Here is a 21,473-nt window from a genome sequence, read left to right on the forward strand (position 1 = left end):
TCAAAGGAATGTTTGTTTAAGCCACTTACATTGACTATGAATAATTCAAGTATGAACCATTGGCATGTCTGCGTATAACATCAAAGAACCCATTTTAAACTGCTACTAGCAGCCTGTTGCTAAAATACACTTGTTCACATTTCTTTAGCTGAATCTTGAAAACTTAAACATAAGTTTAAAAAAAACAAAGCAAAATTATTTATACCTGCCAAAGTGCGATTAGATGAAAACATGGCATATCTCATCTTGATGCACGCTCAGTCGTCCAGGTAAGTAAGTCCCAAAGCATCGTTTCTGGATGTAGTGTTTTCAGTGGGAGAAACATTTCATCACTCATCCAGGTGACTTCTTCAGTCTAAGCTGACTGCAGGCTTCCCCAGCCTTATAAACAGGACATTTGCACAATGACAAACTAACCTACTGAATGAACAATGGGCTGTGAGGTCAGTTCCTTGATCATTAATATGCAAATTTCCATGACCACTGATCAACAAACAATTATGAACAATTACTTCTTCAATTATGAAAGATGTCGTTAATGCACTAGTATTATCTCATCTAGAGTACTGCTCAATCATTTGGTCAGCAGCTAAAAAGACAGATCTGAACAGACTTCAGTTAGTCCAAAATAGGGCGGCCAGATTAGTGTTAAGGTGTTCATATTATACAAGTATTGATAAAATGCACAATAAACTTTCTTGGCTTTCTGTACAAGCTAAATTATACTATGGCTTACTTGTATTTTTAAAGAAAGCAATACTGGTAAACACACCACACTTTTTTTTATGCTCAGTTGCAGCATCCAGATGAAATACATAATCATGCTACATGATTCTCAACTAACTACAATTTAGTAACTCCTCAAGTTAAAAGTAACTTTTTGAAAAACTCTGTTATATTTAAAGCATCTTTTCAGTGGAATAAGTCGCCTTATGCAATTAGAGAAGTGGCTTCTATTCATAATTTTAAAAATCACCTAAAAGCCTATTTAAGCAGTTTTTAATTTATTTGTAAAAATTGTAAGAGGGTAATGTCACTTGTTTGAGTGTTTTGTTTTGTTTATAATTTTTTAATATTTACATGTTTACATTTTCAGAATTGTAAAACCTTATTGTGGATGTAAGAGCCAAAATATGTGGACATTTTGCATCCAACTCATTGCATAACATTTTATTTGGTGGTATTCGATGGTTTGGGCCCCAGGAAGACTAGCAACCACTGTTGTGGAAGCTAATGGGGCTCCTTATAAATAAACAAATAAACTAATAACAGGCCATTGACAAGATCAGTGGTTGTTGGTTGGGTTTCAGCCACATGGCATTTAAGATGCCTGGATTATGTGTAGGTTTTTCCTCAGCATGCCGTAAAGTTTTTGTCATGGTCAGCACATCCCATGTTGTCTTCAACCTGCTAAAGGGACTTTAGATGACAAACAAACAAACAAACAAACAAAAGCACTGTCACAGTGAAAAAAAATTTATTTAAAAAAATGGCAAGTTCAAAAATCAAACCAGGACGAAAGTTTAAAAACTGAAGGGATTTCTTCTCTATGAAGGAAACAAACAAAAAGCCCTGCATCATGGCACAAACACTTACGGAGAGGTCGATGCACACAAACAGACAAATTCATGGACATGGTTACAAAACTGACCCCATTTTTGACTTGATATATTAAATGACCTTCAGATGAAATAATTTAAAAATTAGCAGCAATAAGCCACAATTCATTTTTTTTGTCTTCAATATATTTGGATTAAAATCGTGGAATGGTAAACACACAATAGTGAATCAGCATTTAAACATTTCTTTGCTTCATAGATCTAGTATCTCAAGGAGTTTAAAAAAAAAGAAAAACTTCAACAGTTTGCAGTGCATGAAAACAATTCCAGTCAGAGATAAAGCCCAACACAGCTGAGTAGCACTTCACACTCCCTTCCAGTGAAATCTAAGGCATTTCTGTGAGGTTTATTTGTCACCTGGAAATAAAAGGTTTTGTAGTAACAGCTAAGAAAGAACGAGATAGGACGATATTTATCCAAACCGTAAAAGTCAAAAATGAGCGGAATGATGAAAACAATGCTATGGCGCCTGTGTTTAAACTAAACTAAACAAAAAAGTGGCAATGTGCCTTCAAAACATATGGAGAGAAAAAAAAAATCTGCCATATTTATTTATTAATTTTAGGAGTTTTTACTTTTCCTACAGTCATATTAAAACAACCGCGTTTTGGTATGAAAACGTTCCCTTTTGATGTTGCAATTCTGCTTACAATTAATGAACCGTAGACAAATGTGTCACAAAAACCAAAGAAAAACGATTTAAAATGAAAAGAGAAAAGCCACGTCAGCCAGAATATAAAGTCACTGCGAGGTGATCCACTGTCACAACACGAGGTGTCTCTTGGATATTCGTAGTATTGCATTTGTAAGGACAATAAATTAATTGCATAGATCAACAGACCTTGGGGCATGTTTTCCAAACATTGGACGGAAGAGTTAAAGGATGTGGACACAGTACCAGCTGTGATCAGCCATGAGACCTACTGTAGTTGGTTATTGCCTGTGAACATTGAACACAAACTGAATCTACATCGCTCTGGCAGGATGAGGTAAGTCAAGGTTTTCAACATAAATTGCTCTTTACACCGATCCCAACTGCATGCGGTGCAACTCTGTAACAATGCATCTGAACCTAGCATACACGTTTCATCCATCATGAGAAGTTACGTCTAAAAGTGCCAACACTGCTGACACTGACAGAACTGAAATATTAAAGCCTCTTTGACATCAACACTGAAACTACAACAAAGCAAGTACGCAAAACACAAAGCAAAAAAGTGAAAACCTCTATTTCTCACTATGAAGCACACAACACACTATCAAAAATAAAAATCAAAGCTTCTTTGAAAAATAAGATCAATCTTAAAAGTTTTGAAACTGAATTTTAAAAAAAAAAATGAAACCTTTAAATAATGTTTAAGAACAAAAAACATGACGTTAAAAACCAGAAATGCAGAAGAAGATTGCAAACACACAGCAATGACCAGTTTCAAAGCATCCATAGCCTGGCCGTTATGAATCATCTAAGTAGTGTTTTCTGCAGATATAACAGGACAGATTCATGCGTCACCACTTAATCTCCATGTCTGTGTAATTACATCTTTATACTTTAATAACAACATTTCATTCCCGCTTCAGAAAATGTGATTTTTTGGGGGATTCAGGGAAGAATCTACATCCTTGTTTACTTAACCAAAAAAAGGGGGCGGGCACAGCAACACATGCATTGTTTTATATGCCATGTTCTAATGTTGTTATTAAAATAACTGACACATTACATCACATGTATCAAGGAAGTCAAGCGAAAGCGTGAATACATTTCAATCTATTTACAGGCAGCTCTGAGTGAGATGTGATCCCTGTTAAACTTTGGATTTCATCACGTGAAGCAGCTCAAAGTGAACCAATATTTAAAACTCTCGGATAACAACAACTGGAATGCTTTAAATCTATTCATCTCTTTTAAAGTAGTCCGCTCTGAAATATTTCGGCAACGAACATCAGCTTAAAATGTAATCTTCTGATTGTCTGCAGCTTTGTTGAGATTGTTGGAACTAAACTTTTTTTTCTTTTAAATATATTTAAGTGCCAAAAAAATTAAGTGAGACTGCTTCAGGTGAGGTTTCATACCTGACAAACTTGCTGCTTTTGTGAGAGAAAGAAGCTAATCGATGTCAGCACCATATCAGTCTTACAATATCAGCTTTTTCTAAAAGGACTTCAGTTTTTCTGCTTCCGAATATTTGCACCAATCGATCAATTGGACGAGGCTAGAAACACACAAAAAATAACCAAACTATTTACAAAAAGGCAGGTTCAAGTCTGAAAGCATCAGTCAAAAAGGAGAAAAATGTAAAAACACAAAAACTGCATATCTTACAAAAGCAGAACATGACCTAAAACATGGTGCTGAAATGTTCTTTTCCTGGTTTCATCCTTGCTCCCCGGAGTAGTGTTTTGAAGAGAGAGAAAAAAGAATATGATCAATGGTCATACACGACACATTTAACAGCTTTTTGAACTTTTCTTGACCGTTATCAAAATAGATGCTCATTGTTCCATTCTTCCATTTCCCCACCGTCTGCTGTCCTCCAGCTTTGCTTGTCTGAAGTAAAAGAGTTTGTTTTAAAATCGGAGTTCATAGAAAATATCTTTGTTTTTGTCCTTTGTGTGGAACAGTTTGTGTTCCTGGAGTGTCTAGTTCTTCACACAGGGAATCTCAGCTCGTGGGACCCCTCAAGAGTCAGTCGGGCCCCAGATGAAGATCTAACGCAGGGTGACAAGATCAGCCAATTAGAACGCACGCACACACAGTCACTTGGGGGAATCAGTCAAAACCCACCTCTTTACTTGTTATGCTGGTAAGAGTAGGTTGCATGTTCTGTTGGTGTCTCTATGGCAACAGGTTGTTGGACGGCACTTTCCTGAGAACGAAGCACCAAATGTTTAATTAATCTGCAGTTATGTAAAAGTTTGAGTAAATGTTTCCAATGGGGGGGAGAGGTGGAGGGCAGTACCTCAACTGAGATGTTGGTGGCAGGCACTTGGGTGTACTGGGGTATGTAGGTCCCCTGCATAGATGTGTTTGCAGGCATATACTGGAAGAGAATGGAAATGATAAGTTCATGAGCTGTGTGAATCTGCACCCGGAGAAGAATTCAATTAAAAAAGGAGGTTAAACTCAAAAGGCACAAACGACACAACTCTTACCCTGGCCTTTCTCATAGCAAATACTGTGCACTGTACTTACTGTACCACTGCTGCCCATAGAGAGGTGACTGAGCTGCTGTGTTAGAGGCCCCATCATTGATGCTGGCTGGATGGACATGGTGTGGTCCATCCCAGGTGTCAGGACAGCTCCCTATGGGGGGAAACAAACAAAAAACACTCTTTATACAAACATCAAGAATCAAAGCTAAATTAAAAGGGTCTTGAGAGAAACAAAAACAAATCAAGTGCCAGATACTCACTGTGGGTGGCATTATGTATGACTGGTGATGTAGCCAGGACGGGTTGTGTACCTGCGAGAAAATCAAAGACGTGTCAGTTAATATAAAAAACACACGTGCAAAAACTAGGGATGCACCGATACCGATACTGGTATCGGGTATCGGGGTCGATACTGTAAAATGTGTGTGTACTCATACTCGTAAAAGTTAACTGATACCATGAACCGATACCAACTTATTTCATTAATCAGAGGGTGGCTTGTCATTTCTGTTGTAGTTTTTTAGATTGGCCACTAGGGGGACATCCCACGCTAAACAGGCACAGGGTTAGGCGAGTGAGACTGGCAGCTCCAGATAAAAAAGAGAAACTGGAGGCTGCTGTAGCTAGGCTAAACAAAATGTCAGCAGTGTGGACCGGAACAGCCAACTTTAACTCAGGTTTTGGAAAAGCGAAGAAAAATGTCAAAAATGTCAAGAGAAAATCCACGGGCAGTTAAAATAACAGAGGCTCTGACTCATTTTATCGCTCTGGATGACCAGCCAATGCCGGTCGTGGAAAACATAGGATTGCACTGTCTTCTCAGCATACTCGAGCTGCGATATGAAATATAATAAATGAACAGAAGTGTTTATTTATTATTCTGAAAGCTCGGGACAGTGCCAATAGTTCAGTGATATTTTGTTAAATTACAATGTGGAGACTCTGCAATAATTTAACAGAAGTGCTTATTTTTCACTTGAAATTTTTTTGTGGTCATTTTTATTAAGATTTTATTTTTTATCGGCAGAGAATAAAATAAAACCTGTCTTCCAATTCATTGCATTTGTGTGTGTGTGTGTGTGGTAGAAGTATCGGTTTTTGTACTCTGTATCGGCAAGTACTCAGATCCAAGTATCGGTATCATATCGGTTTGAAAAAATTGGTATCGTTGCATCCCTAGCAAAAACATTACAAAATAGTTACAGAAAATAAAGAAAATATGGCTGAAATATTAAAAACAAATTTTCAAACCAAAAGCGATAAAATTGAAAACACACAACAACCCCAGTACCTGATAGGTGGACACAGGTGGATGCATATATGGGGAAAGGGAGGTTGGTCCAATCATCCGATTGGGGGTAATGCTATAGGGGGAGGAGTAAAACCTGCAGAAAGAGGCACAGATTTCTTAGTGACCACAGCTTAGACCACCACTCCTTGGGGCTATACAAGAGATTAGCATGAGCCAGCATACTGACCCATTCTGTAAGGCTGTGGTTGGGTCATAGGTGAGGGTCATCCCTCCCTGGAGGAAGAAAACAAAAGAGCAATGTCATTATGAGGGAGAAACATGAGGTGTTTGGATTTTTCACCCCCTACAGGCATAAAAAAAATAAACTAAAAAAAATAAAGCTCACAGTCTCGCCATCTCTTGTCCAGGGCCGACCGTTCTGCAGATATTTCCCCTGGCTCTGGCGCTTCTTCTGGCCGCCATCAGCAAATTTACACAGCAAGGGTTCTGACGGTGCTGAACCAGAGGTTTTCCAAACAGGAGAGAACACTCAGTTTTCTAAAACCGTTTTAATAAGACTGTTGTCTTGATGCTGAAATATGCTGAATAAATAAAGACAGTCTACTCAGCCACAAATTTAAAAACAACAACAACAAAAAACTCCAGAAAACTCACCTTGAACTCCAGGTGGAGTCTTGATATATTTCCCATTGAAATGCTGGATGATGGCCTCACATTTTTCTGTCGACTCCATCCTAAGGGACAGATTCTGTGCTTAATATCCATCACTTCTTTGAATGACAGTTTCTGCTTGAAAGGTTTCTACCTATAATGACCACCAGAGGGCGCACTCACCCAACACTATACTAAAAAAGTTGCTTTGAACTTTAGTACTCCCATTAGACTTGAGATTGTCTTAAATACACACAAGGTTACAGCACAACTAGTCGACTTCAGCCAGCTGTCCTAAAACAGCGTGTACCTGGCAAAGCCCACTCCTCGACTGGTTCCATTGGCGTCACGGAGGATGCGTGTGGAAATGGCCTGACTGAAGGGCTTCAGCATGTTCTCCAGCTCCTGCTCGTCCATTGACAGCGGCAAGTTAGAGATGTACAGGTTGGTGGGGTCTTGTTCCTGTTGCTAACCACAGAGAAGCCAGGGGGAGATGAATGATTTTGGGGCTCTTGGTTTCCTTGTGACAGAACAACAGCTGAGGCCATAGAAGCGTTCCAAGAAAATACAGCAGTCAGCAAACATTTGGGAAATTTACATAACCTTTGAACAGGAAGTGTGTGAGATGACTGATATTTGGAAGGATGTAAGGCAGAGGACATGAAAAAGAAGAAGCAAGAAAAGGCAGAAGGTCTGAAGCTGAAGTCAGATTTCATTTTGGACCCGTGAGACGCCTGGAATGAGGTCTGGAGAGAAAAGAGACGGTGAAGAAAGTTCTGGCTGGATTTCAGCTCAACTCTTTTCAGTTCTATTTCTATAGCTCACTATCACAAATTTAATCTGCGCAGATCTTCATTACACTCTTCTCTTATTTACCATCACTTATATTTTATTTCCAAAGAGTTAAAAAGGGGGTCATTGTTCAGAGCCAGGACCTTAAGAGGATGAAAGCAGGCGATTCAGCCACTGTGATATCAAAGCATAATTACATTTCATATGGCTCGCCATCCCCGGATGATCTAAAGCGATTACGTGCTCTCCCTTTCTCTCGCTTGGTGGAGAGAGAGAGAGAGAGAGCAGTGACATTTTGGACAAAGACCTTCGGGAACAATCTGGAGAACATCTCAAGCATTGTGCTAGCAAAAACGTGGTCGTTCCGTGTCCTCGATCATGTTACTAATGCACTGCTTGCATTCAGGCGGCTATATTCATGTGGTAATCCTGACCTTGAATGCAGGCACAGATGCTGGCTCTGTCGGCTTTTATAAACCAGAGAAAATATGCAGCGCTTCCAAATCGGAATTTAAAATGATTAGAAAACACGCTGAAAGAAAGTTTCGCTCTAAGCAACTTGAACTGTTTTGTAGGCTCCTCCCCTTCCAATTTCCTTTGTGCCCTGCTTAAAACAAATTTAATGTGACCGACGGTATCTTGTGAGATGCTCAGTCTGTATCGCCCTCTAACCATTATGCATATTCATTATCTCAGAGTGCAGATGTGATTAAAAGCCTGTAAATGCAGCGCGAGTTCATTTCCATGCCATGAATAATGCATGTGTAATCGCTGCGACCTGCGATGAAGGTGATTTCTCCTTCACCTTCCTCCCTCCCCGCAGCGTGCACCAGCAATGAGGCTTGAACCCATGAGAGCGAGCAGCAGAGAAGCCCCGGTTGTGGATTTCATCTGTGAGTGAGTCAGAGCGAGTCAGAGAGAATTCTGACGCAAACACACGAGTCTTGTTGTAAACCCGGGCTGAAAGGGCGACTGAAATCAAGTTATTTTGCGAGCAAGAAGCCGTATGAATGTCAGTGATCCAGCTTAACGAGAGATCAGCTTTCCCAGGGCGCCGGTGGTGTGCGAGTCCGCGAGAGCGTGTCATAATCCGGTCGAGGCAAGGCTGCTGAAGTGCGTGTGCGATTGTCAAGTGGGCTCTGTGTGTCTGTGGGCGTGCGTGTGACAGGGCGGCTGGCTGGGCACGGTGCCCTGCTGACTGGGGAACTGCTCAGACACTGAGTCAGATGCCACTAGGGAGAACAGACAGGTCCTTTGTGCAGGGAGCTCAAAGAGCAGCTCTGGGACGTGCTCCCCAAACACCATCACCACTATAAACACATACATACATGTAAGCATCCGTGCACAGAAATAGTCTTATAGTGCACTATTATTGTGACAGCGCCGCAGTGTGCTGGCTGCACCTCTGAACAGCACCCTGCTTACTTTTCTGCAGAAGTTGTAACAACTGCTGATGTTATGAAAGCGTTTAGACATAAATCACCTACATGGTCAAGTTTTCAAATGCCGCCTTTTAATCATATGAGCAATGTTGCATTGAAGCTGTGCAACATGTTGAACTGAAAAAGCCTGAGGTAAGAACATCCTCACTAAAACACATGATTTTGTTTTCTCTCCCTGTTTAGTAATTGGTGTTTGGATGATTCTCTGGTTTAAAAATCCCTGCAACCCTTTCATTCTCTCTGTTACAGAAACTAGTAACAAAAATCTGACACTAACTAAGTCACTTGATATACAGTCAAATGTCAAGCACATGACATATGTTCCAGCATTACCAGAGGGCCTGTCTGGAGGAAGCTGCAAGGAAAATTAACATAAAAATGACTGTTTCTGAACAACACAATGCAGATTGATGAAGCCAGCAATTTTATGTATGAAAAAAGCAGATTTAAGCATAAAGGAATATCTGATAGATTTATTTTTTTAAAGAATGGGGCGCTAGAAACAGCGAGAGAGATCTGTTATTTCTTAAGAGGCAGAAAAATCCAAAGAGCAACCTTTTCCCTCTATGATTAATGACTCAACATTTAATGTGAAATTAATGAATCAAATCATTATTCAACATTTTGCTGACACACTGATAAAGTGCTCTTTCAGGCTAAATTAAACTTACACCAAGCCGTTATAAATTAACCCACCGAATTTTGATACCTCGAGCTGAGTTCTCACCTTGGCCATCTGAGCCTGCACTCCGCCTGCCTTCAGTGCCGTCACTGCCTTCTGAGCAGAGGCCGGACTATCAAAGTCAACAAAGCCATAGCCTGCAGGGAACAAAAGATATGACAGTGAGATGTGCATACTGCAGGAGAGGTGCACGGTTTAAACTCGTGAGGTACTCGTGGTAACAGTGTATGAATCTGAAGAGACAGCTGGCTAGGACTGGAATGTGCGTCCCTCTGGGGGACAGATGGAGGACGCTGCCCATATTAAAAAACCAGAAATCACACAACAAACACCTACTCAGTAGGTACAGTGTGAAGCTGACCGCTTCATGCACTTGTCAAACAGCTTTATTGACTTTATCAGCAGTATGCTGTAACCTTGCACATTACCGACCCCAGCCATAGATTTCACATCGCACCAACATCTTTTTTTTTTGGCTTCCCATGAAGTAAAGGAGTGATTTCTATAAACTATCAGACCCCACATGTTCTTGCTCTTTTATAGATTTCTGAACTTTGGCATCTCGGAACATCTGATCACGGCCTCTTATTTATACGCAAACCCATTCGCCCAGTCCGAGGTTGACTGTGCTTTCAAGATTAGGCTTCAAACTTTCCTTTTTGTTAAAGCATATAGTTAGGGCTGGACCAGGTGACCCTGAATCCTCCCTTAGTTATGCTGCAATAGATGTAGGCTGCTGGGGATTCCCTTGATGCATTGAGTTTTTCCTTTCCAGTCACCTTTCTCACTATGTATTAACAGACCTCTCTGCATTGAATCATATCTGTTATTAACCTCTGTCTCTCTTCCACAGCATGTCTTTATCCTGTCTTCCTTCTCTCATCCCAACCAATCACAGCAGATGGCCCCACCCCTCCCTGAGCCTGGTTCTGCTGGAGGTTTCTTCCTGTTAAAAGGGAGTTTTTCCTTCCCACTGTCGCCAAAGTGCTGCTCATAGGGGGTCATATGATTGTTGGGTTTTTCTCTGTATCTATGAAGCACCTTGAGGCGACTTTTGTTGTGATTTGGCGCTATATAAATAAAATTGAATTGAATTGAATTGTGCTGTGGGCTAAGAGTAGTCCTCTCCTTCTCTGGATCTGCTGACGTTACAATCATTTCTCAAAAACTGTTTTTTACAGAAACTCTATTCCCTCTAATATGTTCATATTGGTTATTTTTTTAGCGATGTGTAACTATGAGCATTTTCACACATGCAAGCAAGCCTGGACCATGTTTTTAAAAAAAACAACAGAAGCAAAACTGTGACGCAAGGCAGGATGCAAATGTGCGATGCAGTCAGATCTGACAGTGAGTCTACAGACACCACAGAGGGACCAGTTGTGCTGCCTCCCCCACGTTCTATCAAGAAAGTATCTTGCCTAAATAAAATGAGGTATTTCTCCTCCTCCCACACATTTCAGTAAAAACCACGATGAGAAACTAGTTTCATATTTGTGGTGTAATTTTACCACTTGATATGCTACACAATGATCAGCTGACTAAAAGAGGTGTTAGTGAACTGAAAGGCCACATTTCAACAAATATCATGGATGAGCATGGAACAGCTGTGTTTTTTTCATTTAATTAAAACAACAACAACAACAACAAAAACCCTCACCTTTGCATTTGTTGGTAGTCTTGTCCAAGATGGCCTTCGTGGACACAATTTTCCCATACCTGAAAAACAGTGAGGTTTGCACTCAGAGGTCGTCCTTCCACTGTGTATACATGTAATACTCTTGATAACTAAATTGTAAATCATCTAAAGATTTCAATGAAGTTACAGTCACCTCATCTGATAATAAATTCAAGGCAGGGCAAATTCAGTCCCGTGGGCTTCTGCATCCTAGGAGGACTATAGATTTACCATATCTTATTCATTCTAGCTCACACACAAATGTCAATAGGGATCATGTCTCCAGGGAAATCCAACATGCTGTGGCAAACTGGTAGATATGAATGCCCCCATCAATTTTTTCAGCAATGTCATCATAATTCACCATAAATATGAAAATTCTACATTAACTACCCACACCCCTCGCCCCACCTAGCCGTAGATACTGCAAATACATAGGATAGTGTTCGACTTGGGCGAATGGTTCTGTGCAGCAGGGTCTATCAATTCCCATCTCTCCAGGCATGTGCATGCAGTGTAATCTGATATGCTTCTCCTTGGCTGTCCTGTCCAATACTGGCTCCCAGCCACACTCTCATTCGACTAACCAGCTTCTCTCTAGACAGCCTTTAACCCTCCACTGGGTCTTAGTGCCCCCTGAAATGTAATGCAACTTTCATCTAGTGGCACAGCACCACTGCCTCACTCTGAGAAATCAATTTCATAAATTATTTGACTTTTGTAAGTGAGGATTAGCTGATGACCTGTTAGCTGTAATGTAACAGTCTAACATATTCTTTTTTTTTTTTCATTTAAAACAAAAAACACAAGCCTGGAAGCATTTCCCCCACTTTTTTTAATGGCTTAAGGTCATCTATGTAGGATGTAGGACAAGAAGATCAAACAGTCATATAAATTCACATTACAGGACTTCATCTGATTATTCGGTTTGATTGTGCCAAACTCTGAGGACTGTAAGGGGGAAAAACCAAACACTTTTCTACCTTGCAAGCAAATCCCAACCTGAATGCTGATGTGGGCTTGTTCTTTGGGTTGTCCTTGTCCTTATAACATGCACGAGAGCATGTTGGGCTGTGTTGACAATCACACATTTGTGATATTTTATCTACTATAACAGAGATATTTCATGTTACAGTCATTCATTTGGTCTATTTTCTGCAATCCCATCCAGTGTGTATAAGCTGGAGGGCCATTTCCCCTCATATGCAAAACCGCAATTTCACAATGCATTTCTGACTCCAAGTGACAAAATGCCACTCACTTGACTGGATGGATATGCCAGCATTGCGTTCCTACATTTGCATATATGGCAGTGCCATCAGCCTGCTTATTCTCACAGCAACTAGCATTTAAGTTATGAGCTCTTCATGCTGCACACTTGCTGCATAACCAGAGCGGCAGCAAGGCACCCGGAGACACAAACGCAGGGCCCGGTGGCCAATGGAGAGCCAACCCCCAATCCCATCCCCGTCTCTCATCCCTCACTTGGTACACAGTACATCACAGAGCTCGCACGCAACAACTCTCAGTGTGGGGGAGGGGAGCTCTGGAAGCGCTGCGTCCTCGAACTATACGCAGATTTACGGTTCCAACTAGAGCAAAGTAAGTCAGAGTCCCTACACGAGTCGTCTTCCTGCTGCTTTACATCCTCATCTACAAGCCGTTACCCTTTTAACTATTATTGGACACAATATCCTCTTTCATTCTAGCTTAACTGAAAATTACATCAGCCTTAATGTGCTCTGCTAAAAGGCACATTTCATGCGGTGATTTTTATCTGCTCCGTAAAAGCAGAAATATGAGAACTACCCCCACAGAACACCACCTGACACACAAACCCTGAACTCCACTCACTCCTCCCCCTCTGACCCCCCCACTGCCATTGCCCTTGTTTGTCTTTCCCTTTCCCCTGGGCTTGCCGTTTCCTGTAGGGTTGGGCTGCCTCATGTGAGCCATAGCTTCCAGACAGCTGTAAAATAGCAGGCCTCACCCTCCCTCGTTCAATCTCTCTAGCCCTCTTTTCCCTCCTTTTCTCCCACTACTCTGGTTCTCATCAGCAGGCTCCATAATTCAATTAACTAAGAGCAGATCATTCATCTCAGCCCTGCATGTTTTGATGTCTTCCACTGAAGGCCTAAAAAACATATCAGAGGGATTGGATGATGCTGCTGTTTGATGTCTGACTACACGCTGTCCACAACAAAGTTCTCGAAGACTCACAGCCACACCGATGAGCAACATGGCGTGATATTTATAGTGCAGAAGTGACGCTGTGTTTGGATGACAGGGCTCACTGTCATACTGTATCATGACTAAAACATAAGAGCGAAAAAGAAAAATAATCATAGATTAAAAGTGTATGAATGAGCACGAAGAGACAGAATGAATTAGCATGAGAGAGTGAGACTAAACATTCTGTACCTAGTTGTTGGAAAGTCTGTGCTCAGCTATGTCAGGCTGAAAGGTCTTAGTTTGCAGCCCCAGTGATTGTTAGTTTTTCCAAAAAGCCACTACATGTGTTTAAAAAAAATGCCCTCTTGTACATTACATAAATACCAAATATGGTATGGTTTAGTGTTCCTGTGCACTTAAGTTGTATGGAAACTCTACATCTTCTTTATTTGCCAAAAGTAGAGATGCAAGCCTTTCATCCTTGCAGCCGACCAGCCATCACCCATTATAATCTAGTCTGCTCTAGCCGGGTTCATGCTTCCTCAGACAGCCAGAGAAATTTATTGGGTGTAAGTGCACGCTGAAGTAAATGTGTTTTAGGTGACTTACGGCTGACAGAGTTTGACCAGATCCTGGTCTGTGGTTCCTGGGTGGAGGCCACGGATATAAAGGTTGGTTTTGCTCAGCTGCTCTCCCCCGCTGCTGCTGTTGCTGCTGCCATTGCTAATTGTGGTGGTGTTGCTGTTGGGGCTTGGGGGAGCCATCTGATGATTGGACGGGGACACATATGTCTGCTGCGGAGGAAACAGAGGGCTCTTTTTAGGTACATTAAATTGGATGTACGCATGGATGCAGTCATTAAGTGGAAATAAAAAACCAACCAGGTGAGGCTAGAGAGACACAGACAAGATATCAGCATCAATTTAATGCTTAATCTGGCTGGACAGGTCAGATAAATATTATGAGGGAAAAACAGAAATACAAGTAAGACATAACAAGTATTACGATTATGCAATTTATACTATTTATATGAAGCAAAATATGAGAAGAAATAGTTTGTACCATTGTAGTATTTGCAAAAAACAGAAATACTAAATAATAAAAGTCAGATTGCATTCATATACAAAGATTCATTCAATCAGCCACATTTACTAGGGTATGCAAAATTAATATGGAGACATCTTAAAATGCCTGTTTTTATTTGTACGTTGCATATTTTCATGTACGTTTTGGTGAACTGACTTTTTAACCTCCATCTAAAGCTAGTTCACGAGTTCTAAAAGCTCGCCAGTGCCTCCTCTCAGCACACTGTGCTGTGGCTGCCATAGAACAACAGAATGGACAGGTTGGCATGAGTATGTCTTTGTGGAGATCCAACTCTACAGGCATCTCTACAAACCATCAATGCAAGAGCGCAGGATTCACAGATGGCACACAACTCGTGTTGGGAAGAAGCTAAAAACAGATGGAAAAGAGGACTTTCTCCAGCGAACGGTGGAAAAATCCACAGTTAGCCAATCAGACTGACTGGCTTAACTTTGTGTACATTAATTCTTTAATTGCTATTCCTGCGTACTTTAGACAGGTGCATTGGAGAACAATGACGGCTAAAATAGTGAGTTTACATGCACAACATCCATCATCAAAATCCTTGAGGACCTACAGAGGCCTCTCCAAAACTACAGAACTTGGTTTAAAAATTAAACTATATACAGAAGCAAAGCTGAAAAGCTTAAAGTTCACTCAGAATGATACCATTACAGACTCTTTCAGGAAGTTTTATGAAGCATTCTTTTTAGGTGGATATTGACAAAAACCTGCTAAAACTAAAGCTTTCTATTAAGCAGAAATGGGTGATTGCATACATTTCTGAAAACATACTTAAGCTTCCCATCAACAGCAAAGTGGTTTAAAACAAACAAACATACATTACACAAGCAACTTCTAAGACCACAACGGCTCATTTAACTGACACGTGACTTTTTTGAATGCCCAGAGTGTTGTCGGTGGCCAGATAGCAAACAAACAATGACAGCTGTATACAGTGCTACTCCAGCTGATCCCATCTTGTGCCAACCAAATTAAATTAGCAGGGAAGTGAAGTAAAATGTATGCAAAACGCCAGCTACGCTTGGCCTTGGTGTTGCCTCCCCTCTTACTGCTGGAGGAGGAGGAACCGTTTGATTAACTGAGGTCAGAAGGTCAAGCCACAGAGAACAATGGGGTGGCTTGTAGCGGTGGGTGAGTCACAAAACATAGTTTTAATCCATTACCAAGCAACAACACACAAGCCATGTGTATTAACCCTTGCCTAACAGTAGGCATGTTTAAATATCAGAAAGTTCTGTCATCCGACAGCAGCAGAGATCCCAATCCTGCAATAAGAAGGAATGTGATGGATGTGTTGGATCGATTAAGCCTTGTATCCAACTCAAAGTAAGACTTGAGCTATATGCAGCATCTTTACTATAAAGGGATTGATCTTCCTGCAATAATGGCTTGTTGGACCTCACAAGGTCACCCTCAGGCCATCGGCTGATTAACAGAAAGGAAGAAAGACAGCTGGAATCAGCCTAATTATGACCCATGTCTTCTTCCCTTCCTTCTTAAATATCAAGGGTAACGTTCAACAACCAACTAATATCTCTCCAAAGCTTTTAACAGTGGTTTAAAAAAATGAATGAACGCACATCTATTGAAGATGTAAGTGAAAAATATTTTAATGCACACCCATGATGCAATTCGAATTTAGCCATTACCTGAACGATCTTGAATCCGTACAGACAAACATGCTTAGCTAACCACCACGCTCAACATTACCATACAGGAAGACAACACTGCGGTATGCAGATCTCAGTTTCATAACTGTTAGATCCCTACATTTGTAGGAGTTCAAAATTCAGCTTTGAGTAAATTGTACCAGCCCAGAAACAGTCTTACACACATGATCAAGAAGAGCAGAAAAACAGACAATCAATGGCTGCTTCAACAAACCACAGTGACAGGACTAATAGGGGTGCACTACATTTAGGACTGGTCACATGCCAGCCAGCACAGAAATATTGCTGTTTAAAGCAGGAAACAAGGAACAGGAAGCAAGATGGCGATATCAAAATTTAGTTTGGTGCCATTTCTGTATTTCAGCATTTTTTAATGTAACATGAATTCAAACCAAAGGGTTTCCAAGCTGTGAAAGAAAGGCTGGAGGGCCTCTGTTGTGTTTTGTTTACACTGTAATGACACACTATTAAGGATCAGAGACACATTATGTAAATGGCTAATGGTACAGCATTGTACATGAACTTGATTATATAGAGTTTGAATTTGTACAGCATTAGAGACTTAAAGATGTTTCCTGTCTGTGGAGCCTTTATTTAAACTATATTTACAGCAACCTCTGAACAAACTAGATGAATATCAAAACCAAATCTTTAGTCAAGCTAACAACAGGCTACAGGCATATAAAATAAATGAAAGGATATGAAGTTTCTCCTAGTACAAACCTTTCTTTATATAGTGATTTATGTGCAAACTTTTATGCTTCCCCACTACTCAGCTGCCTTATGATTTCCAAACCGATATGGAGTCATCCTTCCGAACTTGAAAGCTATCTTTTTATTCGAGCTGAGAAAACCACAGACCTCATTCATCTTATCCTGCTTCTCTAATCTCCCTCTCTTCTTTTGCATCAGTACACTGTTTGTTTTTCCACAATCACAGTCTTTTCTGGTGCTTTCCCTCGCCTTCATGATAAGCAGCCTGCACAGGCTGTCAGGAGGGATGCACCTGCAAAGGCTTGGGGAGACAGGATCCGACGGGAGACCAAGTCCGGGCCCGATTCTGGCAAGCGAAGCCTTACTAATTGGGATCTGAGCTTGTTAGCGGAAAGTGCTAATCCCTCTCATGTGCTCTCCAGTCAGAAGGTAGTGTCTCATTAAGAGCGCTCTGCTAGGCTCCATCTGAAAAGAGGATGGCAGTGAGTCAGCTCCACACCTACTCCCCATCTGCCCCAGTCCCGCTCCAGGTGTTTTGCCACCCATGTAAGGTAATTTCCAATGTAATGGTGCGAACACGTGAAAATATGCATGCAAAGGGTAGCCTGTGACAAATACCTTTAATTCAAACGATTAGCAATTAAAAATCTCATTTTACAGGCTACATTTCTTCTCAGTTAATCATTGCACAAAACCTGACTTCCTTGCATACCACTGATTTCCCAGCTGCAAGCATGTTATTTGTCAATCCACAACCGCTGACATACAGTATCTGTTTACTCTGCTCCTGATATCCATAACAGTGTCAGCATTCTTTACATTCCTCTGCAGCACATCAATACAAGGAGTAATGAGGACCATGGGTTCAAGATTAAAGTTCTTTAAACTGAACTACATTCCCAGAGACGCCACCGTTCGGTGGAATTTATTTTTATATATATATATATATATATATATATATATATATATATATATATATAATGCATACACATGCACATTGAATGAAAAAAATAATAATAATACATGAGGATGTTATTTATTTATTTTCACTATATATTAACTAATTAATGCTATCTGCCTATGAACAACTGATGCTCCGTTGCTTCCCTATGCAGTCCCCACTTCCCAGTTACTATACGATTATCTCTTTACAGCCTCAGAAAGATAAATCAGCTCTGTGTGTTGTCACCACAGCTGTGCAAGCAGCATAACTACTAAAAAAGGGGGGGGGGGCTACACCATGTTGCAGAGAGCAGCTAAAGACCGATGAGGTGATTACAGTTGGAGGGAGCACAGATGATTCCTGCAGGGAGAGCAGGTGACTCAAGGACTTTTTCACCCAAGCAAGAACAATGAGTGCTAACTGAGGCAGAACGCATGCTTTTAACTGTATGAGTCTCACTGTAAGACGCTTTAATGCTAAATCTGTTGATACAGAGCATGTTGAAACAAAATGCAACATCGGTCGGACACCACATTTAGTTCTTTTGTTTGATTTAAGTTCATATTAATCACAAGATAAGAACACAGTAGTCTATAAAATCCCAGATGAATTAAACTGTACAAGCAAAAATTCATTTTGCTTATCATTAAACGCATATTTCTATTACCATACAGTAGCCTTCGATCTATGCACAAACAAACTACTAGCATCACAAAGTCGATCATGTTTGCACTACGCAACAACAGCATCTTTTATAAATTTATGATATATTGCATCACAGAAAGATAGATCCAGCCTACCTCCTAGGTTAAAGAAACTTTAGGTGAAGTGGAAACAATTTTAGTATTACAATCTTTTTATATTACATTTCTGTTGCTTCAAGCGAGAAAAAAAAAAGACGGTGAGAAAAACAGCAAGGTGGAAAGAACCACATAAGGAAACCCCTGATGTCCTGCAGCTCGAAGGTGAGACCTATTTGCTCTTCTCTTCCTGACTAAAACCTGGGTTCATCTTAACACTTAGACAGCCTGTAAGGCTAAAAGAGAGAAAGTTAAAAAAAAAAAAAAGATCAGGGAGTTAATCAAAAGCAGAGGAAGAGGGGGGTGGGTGGGGTGTCTCTTAATCCCTCTCTTTTCTCCGCCCTGTTTCTTGTAGTAAATGACACAGACCAGGGGCTGCCACTTGACACTGGATTTACAAGTCCCTTTCTTTGTGAAGGTGTGTGTGTAGGGGTGAAGAAAACTGTGTGTGCATGTCTTCTTTCAGCAGAAAAAAAAAAAAAAAAGGGGTTTCAGTTTGCAAAGCACCTCTAGAAGTGAGCACAATGTCTGAATCCAGGATTCCAGGAATTCCAGATCATTAATCTGAGCAATCTGAATTCTTTCCAGTCTTCTTGAGGCAGGAGAGAGAATGACGAGGAAAAAAAGGGAAAGACGGGAAGCGTTTCAGCTGTTTCACACGTTATTCTGAAAAAAAAATGCCGTTAAATATATATATATATATATATATATATATATAGTGATGCAAAATACCTATAATACCAACATGATAAATCCAAAAATTGGGGTTAAATATTAGTTTTAAAAAAAAATTCTGCCACTATCACGAGCAAAAAACAAACAACTAAAACTTCAAATCGTTGACTTAAGTAACATTTCCCCGTGACTGCAAACGTTATATATAATCTTTACACATGTGCGAGTTCCAGAATTTTAATTAAAAAAAATCCATATAGCCTGCACAGAAAAGTGATTGGACGTCACCTCATCAATTACTTATCTCAGTATGCAAGATAATCAACATTTATCTTAAAAACTATTTGTCATTTTACTGAAAAAGAGAGAAAAATCAATTACACTAGACTTCTTTCGTGGGCTCAGTAACTTTCCTTATAGTGCCATCAGTAATCATTTGTAAGACAGAAGGGGTGGGGCATGCTGGTGCGCGTGAAAGAGGGAAAAAAACTTTGCTAACTTGTGGTTAATTCAATGAGAAGAGAACTTATATGAATATATATGAAATTAAAACCCGGCGAATCCACATTAAAGTCAAATATGCTTCGTCTTTATTAGCTTATCCTGAGCCTAGCGTGCCTCCACGACACATTTATAAGCTGTACTGTGTGCAGGCTCGGTATAGGAAGCGAGCAGACGCCGTATCAGAACAAACGAAAGCAAACTGTAGCTACTATTTCACGAACAACAACGTAACGGGCCCCGTTTTCATGTGTAACAGTTTAAAGAAGAACAAGCAAAAAGCCGGAAACGAACACCGCAATGGCAAGTATGCGAGTTTAAACGTCGCCTGCGATCCACTTTCAAGGACACTGCAGCTTAAACAGCCGAGCAGCTTTTAACTGGAGAGCCAGAGCTCGAGCAACACCGCATCGAGAGGGGGAAATGACTTACTTTGAGAAAGACGCGATAGAAGTGGCCGATGGTGTCGTTATTTACCTTCTTGGTGTTTTTGCCGTTGTAGCTGTTGTAAGGGTTGATTCCTGTCCTTGGCGGCACAGAGAGCAGCATTTTTACTCGGCGCTGTGTCCGGAGGAGCGGAGAGTGGAGAGAGCCAAGGCAGTCAGCTGACGTCAGCCAGGGAAATTGAGCCAGGAACAGCGGTAGTGATTGGAGCCGCGTTTCCCAGCACTCTCATGTACTCAAAGCGCTGGGCTATATGCTTATTTACACTGACTTCATCTTCCAGTTGTGCCTTCTCGCCAACTAATAACACCTTTTAGGCAGGGAGATAAATAACCTACCTGGCAGACTTTTTTTGCTTTAACTTCCAGTGTTGTGCTCATTTAAGTCATCCCTCTAACCCAGTATGATTAGGAAGAAGAAATGCAGAGCTGCCTGTGCTTTAAGTGCACTTTGAAGAATGGGAATGGTGATTTAGATAAGGTGATCTCCCTAACAGTAGACACTTTTTATTGGCTTTTTTCTTTGCTCAAGCCATACACAAGCCCTGGGTCAAGAACCTCTAGTGCATATGAAATGAGGAGGACCAGATCACTGCTCCTATTTCCTGAGTTGGAAGTAGACATTGAAATACAGCAGCTTACTGAGATTTTTTTTTTTTTAAAAAAGGGGGAAAAACTGGGACGTGTTGAGATAATGTTTTTGCCTAAGGCCAACGTAGATGGAAAGAGAAGCATTAATTAGTATTCTCCTTAATTATATAATTAAAGTTAGATTGACTCTCTAATAACGTTTTCAGCCATCCCTTCTTTTCTCTATACCTTTGCCAAGTGCATTTCCAAACCTTTCAGAGCACCAGGACAAATTCACTAACAGCAGTTGACCCTTGTCATCTGAGGAAAATGAAGCCCACACATCAAATTTGTTGTCTTACACAATCACTTGTCCCATCCTTGCCTTATTATCTGGCTGGCCCTTTTTCTATTAAATTTTAACTTCAACACCACACCAAGATGTACAGGTGCAGTAAACAAACAGCCAGCAGCTCTGTAAGGCTAACTATTACCTACCAGCTCTATGAACCACTGCTGCATATTCGAGAAAGTTAGGATCCTGTGTAAAATGTAAATCCGAACAGGATGCAGGAATTTGCAAAACCTTTAAACACTTTGTTTAACTGA

The 21,473-nt window shown here is 40.7% G+C and overlaps 1 protein-coding gene across 5 annotated transcripts; it reads right to left on the bottom strand.

The window, feature by feature from the left end:
• Positions 1 to 1,460: 1,460 nt before the first annotated feature.
• LOC102783848 (RNA-binding motif, single-stranded-interacting protein 2-like) lies at positions 1,461 to 20,459 on the bottom strand. 5 transcript variants are annotated; one of them, XM_006785652.3, is made up of 14 exons: positions 20,329 to 20,459; positions 14,048 to 14,232; positions 11,249 to 11,307; positions 9,634 to 9,725; positions 6,983 to 7,140; positions 6,676 to 6,755; positions 6,407 to 6,516; positions 6,248 to 6,294; positions 6,061 to 6,154; positions 5,030 to 5,080; positions 4,810 to 4,920; positions 4,577 to 4,657; positions 4,402 to 4,483; positions 1,461 to 4,325 (listed from the first exon to the last, which is right to left on the bottom strand). In XM_006785652.3, exons 1-13 carry the CDS (start codon positions 20,398 to 20,400, stop codon positions 4,406 to 4,408), a joined length of 1,218 nt encoding a protein of 405 aa, XP_006785715.1. In that variant the 5' UTR covers positions 20,401 to 20,459; the 3' UTR covers positions 1,461 to 4,325; positions 4,402 to 4,405. The 5 variants fall into 5 exon arrangements, with proteins under 5 accessions (XP_006785715.1, XP_006785714.2, XP_087690572.1 ...); XM_006785651.3 differs by having other exon boundaries at positions 20,284 to 20,456; XM_087834446.1 differs by having other exon boundaries at positions 4,402 to 4,657.
• Positions 20,460 to 21,473: the final 1,014 nt, after the last annotated feature.

This window comes from Neolamprologus brichardi, chromosome 20 (assembly GCF_056152115.1).
Source record: "Neolamprologus brichardi isolate AB-2024 chromosome 20, ASM5615211v1, whole genome shotgun sequence".
NCBI classification, from domain to species: domain Eukaryota; kingdom Metazoa; phylum Chordata; class Actinopteri; order Cichliformes; family Cichlidae; genus Neolamprologus; species Neolamprologus brichardi.